The sequence below is a fragment of the Bactrocera latifrons genome, unplaced genomic scaffold (genome assembly GCF_001853355.1).
Source record: "Bactrocera latifrons isolate USDA-ARS-PBARC rearing strain unplaced genomic scaffold, ASM185335v1 scaffold_35, whole genome shotgun sequence".
NCBI classification, from domain to species: domain Eukaryota; kingdom Metazoa; phylum Arthropoda; class Insecta; order Diptera; family Tephritidae; genus Bactrocera; species Bactrocera latifrons.
Genome location: NW_017536990.1, coordinates 351,774 through 358,949, shown reverse-complemented (window position 1 = coordinate 358,949; position 7,176 = coordinate 351,774). Strand labels below are relative to the sequence as shown.

The 7,176-nt window shown below is 30.1% G+C and overlaps 1 protein-coding gene across 1 annotated transcript; it reads right to left on the bottom strand.

Moving 5' to 3' along the window:
* Positions 1–4,404: 4,404 nt before the first annotated feature.
* Positions 4,405–5,774, bottom strand: LOC108971588 (oxysterol-binding protein-related protein 11). The gene is made up of 3 exons (XM_018937760.1): positions 5,488–5,774; positions 5,029–5,425; positions 4,405–4,960 (listed from the first exon to the last, which is right to left on the bottom strand). The coding sequence occupies exons 1-3, from the start codon at positions 5,573–5,575 to the stop codon at positions 4,774–4,776; spliced, it is 672 nt and encodes a 223-aa protein (XP_018793305.1). The 5' UTR covers positions 5,576–5,774; the 3' UTR covers positions 4,405–4,773.
* Between the last annotated feature and the right edge of the window lie 1,402 nt (positions 5,775–7,176).

Here is a 7,176-nt window from a genome sequence, read left to right as displayed (position 1 = left end):
TCTAATTTAAAAGCAAGAAAATTATTTCATAAAGAAGGTCCTAATAACCTTGCCTTGGCCTCGAAAGTATGACTTAAAAAAGTTTGGACAGGTAAAGACGGTTAGACTAAAGCCACACATATTGTTCAAAGCTTTTAGGAACCTATTTTTCGATTTAATATTCCATTATCGATAAACTTGACCAATTGATGCTACAACTTCATTAACCCGTTTGAAAGTAAGCCTCATTGGTAGCATTTCCGACACCCCCTTCCACAAAAACCTCTATTCAAGTTTGACGTTTTCCACTACCAAATATAATCTACAAATCGTAAAARTTCTATTCTGTTTATACTTAACCTGAAAACGTGTTGCCTCCAAATATACAAAATTATTTATAAAATAATCTCAATTTATTATTTACATTTTGATTTGCTTACCATTAAATATAAGTAATTCTTTGAACAAATACTGATCAAAATAATTATATCAGAAGTCTTAAGAGCAAATACAAAATTATCATCGTTAACGCAATAGAAATTTTAATTTTATAAAATTTGATTTCGAAAATTATTTAAAAACAACATTATAAAAATATCGACAAAAATCCATTTGGAAAGTTTGTGAAACTTTTTTAATTTTATTAAAATAAATATATTTAGTATACATAYTAAATAAGAGTATTCTTCCTAAGTGAAAAATAAAGATATACATATGTCATATTTAGAATGAAAAAAAAACAATAATAATAAATATACATGTATTACGTTATGTTTGGGTGTAAAATGTACCTACATGCAGTGAGTACCCCATTCAAGCAACGATTTAAAAAATGTTAATATCGAAACTTTCGTAAAGTATGAAATATTTTGGTTAAACATTGGGTAATAAATATTTAAAACTTCAAATTACAATATCACATACTTTTTCCGTCAATGAAAATGATAGCTGAATAAATTGCTGAATAGATCAAAGGTCATCAAATTTGTATTCGGAGCTTTACTTAATATTTTCTGAATGGGAACTTCGGAACTTTTTCCGCACTTATTCAGCTAATGAAAATAATTGCTAAATATAGAACCAATAGCCGAACTATGTAAAATTGGATTTGGAATTACAGTCAACTAATATAAATAATTGTCCATACCAAAAGAAAATTTTCGAAAATTTTAAATTGTCGATTACATGACAAAATTCGTTGCACGAACGCCCCTAATGTTTAAATTATATTGTTTTTGAAAATATCAAAAGTAGCTACGTAGTATATTTCACTCACTACAATGCAGCGATCTCTTAAACATTAAGTCATTTGTTCTTTCATGTTAAAATACAATGTGTATGTGTTTCACTGTACAGTATTCCCTCATTAAGTACATTCCAACCAAGCATGCAATTTGTCGAAAACATACACATAACCCACTAACCAAATATAAAAGATGCATAAATATTTATAAAAAAAAATTGAAGTATTTCGAAATGTGTGCCCAATTCAGTTAAACGAAATTGTTTATGAAGAATAATATTATTATTTACATATTTATACAAAAAAATGTACAAAATTAAAATAAAATTTGGAGAAACAAAATTCTTAAAAGTGAATTATGCTTTAAATTGAAAATATTTTGATAATAAAAAAAGTCAAAAAAACGGAAGTAAAAATTAAATTAAATGTTTAGGACCCTTTAATGAAAAACGATAAAAACTATAATTAAAGCGAACAAATTTGCAACAAATGCCTTTCGGAATAAAATTCAAAAATATAAAAGTGGAAAAAAGCGTAAAAATTAAAAGCAAATAATGTAAATTAATTATTATTGTATTATTAAAAATGATGACAAAGCGTGTATGACAAAAATTTACTATTTATACAATTGTGGAATTTTAGGAAAATTTAGGAACAACAAAAGAAACAAAATTAAAATTAAAATGCAAAATTTTAGACTGATCTTTATGCAAATTCGTGAAATGTGGCAAATTGGTATAAGGTTATGAAATTAGTTAAATGTTTTTAAAAAAATGTACTTTTTATTAATTTATTTATTAATTTTAGTATGGCAATTTTTTGTTAATTTTGGTTAAACAAAATATGAAACTACATTTCAATTAATATTTTTCCTTTTCTATAACTAAAATAAACTATATTTACACAAATTATACACAATATATCATATCATATTTTTCTCAATTATAACTTAATTTTTTAAATTTGTATACCCTAAACAGGGTATTTTAAGAAACGTCGGAGACTCTATAAAACACATTTATGTATATAAACCATCAGCATGATAAGCTGAACCGATTAATGCTATCAGAAATGCCCCGATGAAGGGTATTGTAACATCTGGAGTCTATTTTTTACTTATTATTATGTTTCATCATTCACTTTAACATATTATAAAAAAATTACAAAAAATATTTATTATTTGACTAGAATATAAAATTTTGTTAATAATATGTAATTTTATTTAATAATTTTATATTTATTTAATTTATTTAAAAAAATAAATCAATGGACACATAGTATGTTTTAACCATTTTGAAATTATTTATTTCCAAAATTTGTATAAAGTGCCTTCTTCCAATTAATATTTGTTTATTTTTTTCCTACAAACCCTTATATTAAATTTTTCAATATTTTCTCACCAAAAATTTGCCAATTTCATGCACAGCATATAAGGAAAATYGTGAAAATAATACATTTTTATATGTTTATATAGAACATTTCGGATAGATGAACTTAAAAAGTATAAACAGTTAACAAATTGATTTAGTACCTAATATTTTAATGAAAAAAATATTTCGGCCCAAACAAAATCGAATTTTAGGCAAATAATTAAATACTTTTTTTTTGCTTTTTTTTTTTTTGTTTTTGGTTTGTAAAAGCACACAAAAAGCATATGTAAACTATAAATGTCAAAAAGAGGGAGAAAAACTTCATAAACAACAAATGAAATCAAAATATAAACTTTGAATAAAAAATAATAAAGCTCACATAAGTTTCATGATTTTCAAGCAAAGAGAAACAGTTGAAAGTCCTTTAGCTTAATTATGTACTAAAAACAACAATTGATTTCAGCTTCGTACTTAGCGATCACTAACTGGAATCATAAATACAATAGAAACAAACATAGTGTTCACAGAGAACCAGCTAAGAATAACAATTAATGTACAATATGCTTACTTGACAAATTATTTGTTTGTATGGGTTGATATTTCATTCATAGTTGTCATATGTACATATGTGTTAACCCAAAATACAAATTTTTCTGGTTTTTGCTTTGAAATTGTGAAATTATTTTTCAAAAAATTAATAAAAACCGAAAAAGACAAATAATTCTTGGTGAGTTTTAGCACATAGAAGAATGTTTTGTTTTTTAGACAAACTGCGTTGTATCGGTTATGAGAGAAAACTATCATACCCGTTCATGTATACATACATTGTCAAATAAGCATACTGCCAACAATTTGTTTACTGTGTACTAAAAAAACAAWGAGAAAAAAGAAGGGAAATAGAGCAAACGAAACTTTAAATAAATTTTATTACCGAAAGTAAGCAAAAAACACAAAACAAAAGCATAATCAACAATAGACACATTTAAAAAATAACTTAAAGCAGCATAAGACATAACCTAAGAAGCATAAGTCTTCAGCAACCAACACAGCAACATTATATTATATTAAGTAACCAGTTGTCTACCAGAAGCTTAAGGAAATGTGAGTAAATGCTTATGTTGCAACTAAAAATAATAAAATAATTTATTGGTATCCCTCTTTGGTCCAAACTAATACTACATTTCATTGCTGACCCAAAAAAATTAAAGATAATGTATTCCGCACACACTCAACTCCCCTGTGTAATTACGAACTTCGCCAACAATAGTTGTAAACACAATTCAAAGTCACAATATCCGTCAAATGGAAGCCCAATTACTGCAAAATATGTTTCATGAATTTAAACGGTATTGAAACGCACACACCCACAATATGTTTTCTTGCAGTATATAAAATATTAACTGTACTTATATGTATGTATGCATGTGTAAGCAAAACTCAAACCAAAAATATAGTTTTTACTCCAGAAAAAAAAATCAGTAAAGTGCATGTTTTTTTTTTTTTTAATTTTTCCCGAATACCCACTAAACACAGCTGTGCAGCAAAGGAAGATGCGGCTTTGATGTAAATGGGCAACAGAAGTGGTATGCAAAGGAAACAATTAGTTTGATAACATAAGTATAAACTCTCTAAGTTAATTATGTGAGAACGATGAACGATTAAATAATGGTATTATAATTATTAATGTAATTGCAGCTAAGTAACGTAATAACTTCGTTTTATTCAGTAAAATATACAAAGAGATGGAAAATGAAAATTGTGTTTTAATTTCCAGKTTGCGAAAACAGTAAGTTCTTATTTCTGTTGTTGTAGCGGTAAAAACGAAAGTATATGAACGAAAATTAAAATTTTCGAAAATATCAGTAAAGCACACACGACGATAAAATACAACCCATGTTTTTTGTTACAATTTTTGGCTTAATAAGTGTGCGTTTATTTAATTTCTTTGAATGTTTTAGTACCTAAATTTATATGATTATATAACTATGATTTCATGCGATATATTGCAATGTGGTATATATGTCTTTTTGTATATTATATATAGCTGTATTAACGCTCAATTATAACGTAAATTTATAAACATTTAAAGTTGATTATACAAAATACAGCTTTAGATGTATGTACACATGTATGGACAATCGTGTTAACAATAATATTATTATAATATATATTATGTATCGCTTAGTAAACACCCGCAGATTCCATGCTAGTGCTGTGAGTCTCTTCATGTCGTTGCAATAGGCTTAAACACTGATGCAAACATTGTGTGCTGGCTGTTGAAATGGCTTTTAGTAAAAGTAAATCCGGGTCTGTCGGCGAAAACGTCGCGCATTCAATGTTCTCGATTGAACGCGCTAATGCGGCATTGCTAGAAAATTGCACAAAAAACATATGTGTATATAACGAAGTATACTTTACGTGCATATATTTGCTCACCATTGTTCGGTTAGGTAGAGCGCTTGTCTCGCTGATACCATTGCGTCCGAAGCGGCCAACAGTTCTCGCGGTGGGAGTGTTGATGAATTACTTATATCCATAGCTTTCGTATGACTCTCGACGACTGCTCGCAATCCGTCAACCCATTCTTGTCGTGAACGTGCGTCAGCTGCACGTAGTTTCAATGTATCGCCAGAGGCACAGCCGATAGAGAAGGTCCGCGAATCTTCATCACTAGGACAAACTACGGCGCCTGCCAAATGTACTTGTCCGCGTGGAGCGCCAGCTAGCACCTGTGCCGATGGTGCTGATTCATCACCAGTCGAAGAAGAGTCACACAAATAATAGCTCAGTGTACCGGTCTGTGAATCAACCGTGAACCAGCGGTATTGCCAACCTATAAATGTTTATATGTATGCAATTTTAAGCACTTTTATGGTTTGTCAATCAACGACGAACCTTTCATTACATTGGTATATTTGAATAGCAGTCCATGCAATGGATGACGCAAGGTTTGATTTAGCACACGGTTTATATTGGTATCCATGTTTGGAGGATGAATATTCTCGTTTGATAATTCGTTTGTGGTCGTAAACACTTCAGTTTTGCTGAACGTTGTTAGTGTTGATGTGCTTCCAGATAATGTAAGTTGTTTGTGTTTTGATTTCCTTTTACGGTGTTCTAAAGTTAATTTGATTTTACGTAGAATTTTTGCAAATTTTGATGGAAAACAAATAAAGTGAAAATTTTAGAAATATCTGAGCAAATGTAACAAAAGCACAATTGTCAAATGAAAATGTCTATTTGACATTCCATATAAAATGCATTCACTTCTAATGTGTTGAACACAATGCTCGCCACAGACTGCAAACGACATCTGTCAAATATTAAAATACACACGTTCTTATGGACGGACCTATTTTGACAGTTGCACGACTACACGACTGCAGGCCGACAGTTGTTGTTTTCGCTAACTTCAGTTTAATCCTATATTTTACAATGACAGTACTACGACAGTAGAGTTGACAGTTGRATGGAAGGTAGATGTGTGGAATACAATGCTCGCGGCAGACTGCAGCAGCACGACCGTAAACTGAAAATGGCGTTGTGAATCCTACTACATGAACGTTTGTGAGAGGGCAGCAACATAACAATGGCCGACACGTACACAAAACAACGCAGTTGTCCATTTTGCATGTACACAATTTCGTTGTGGCCATTCTAATACCTTGCACTTCAAGGTATTTTAATATTTTGTTCAAAGTGAAATTTCTTATGCAAAAAATAAGTAAATAGGTAAATTTATTCGTTTCAAATTATCAATTGTTATTACAAATGATGTAACAGAGCTGTTTTATGCTTTTATTTGTAAAGTAGCGTCAAGTTTGTTAGAGCTGTAAATAATTTTACATTTTACATATTAGTGGCATCACCACTCTTCCTCATCTCTCTATCTTGCATTCTACTGTCAACTCTACTGTCGTCCTACTGTCGTTGGCAAATATAGGATAAAATTGAAGTTAGCGAGAACGACAACTGTCGGCCTGCCGTCGTGTAGTCGTGCAGCTGTCAAAATAAGTCCGTCCAYAAGAACGTGTGTATTTTAATATTTGACAGATGTCGTTTGCAGTCTGTCGAGAGCATTGTATTCCACACAAGAGAGATGAGGTAGAGTGGTGATGCCACTAATATGTAAAATGTAAAATTACTCAAAGCTCTAACAAACCTGACGTAATTTTACACATAAAAGCATAAAATAGCTCTGTTACAATTGATAAATTAAAACAAATGAATTTACCTATTTACTTATTTTTTGATTAAAAATTTTACTTTGAACAAAATATTAAAATTTCATTGAAATGTAAGGTATTAGTATGGCCACAACGAAATTGTGTACATGCACAATGGACAACTGCGTTCTTTTGTGTACGTGTCGGCCATTGTTATGTCGCTGCCCTCTCACAAACGTTCATGTAGTAGGATTCACAACGCCATTTTCAGTTCACTGTCGTGCTGCTGCAGTCTGTCGCGAGCATTGTGTTCCGCACATAARGCAGATATGTTGTCAAAACGTGAATGGTTCTCCAATCAGAACTGCAATATCACTTCTTTAAAATAAAATAGGAATAGTTTGCTTTAAGGAAAGGG

Bases quoted from the DNA above. Each gene is read 5' to 3' on its own strand.
- LOC108971588 (XM_018937760.1), bottom strand. From the start codon at position 5,575: ATGGATACCAATATAAACCGTGTGCTAAATCAAACCTTGCGTCATCCA. The intron at 5,426-5,487 runs GTTCGTCGTTGA...AAACATTTATAG, and splicing joins ATATACCAATGTAATGAAAG to GTTGGCAATACCGCTGGTTC. The intron at 4,961-5,028 runs GTGAGCAAATAT...GCAATTTTCTAG, and splicing joins CTCTACCTAACCGAACAATG to CAATGCCGCATTAGCGCGTT.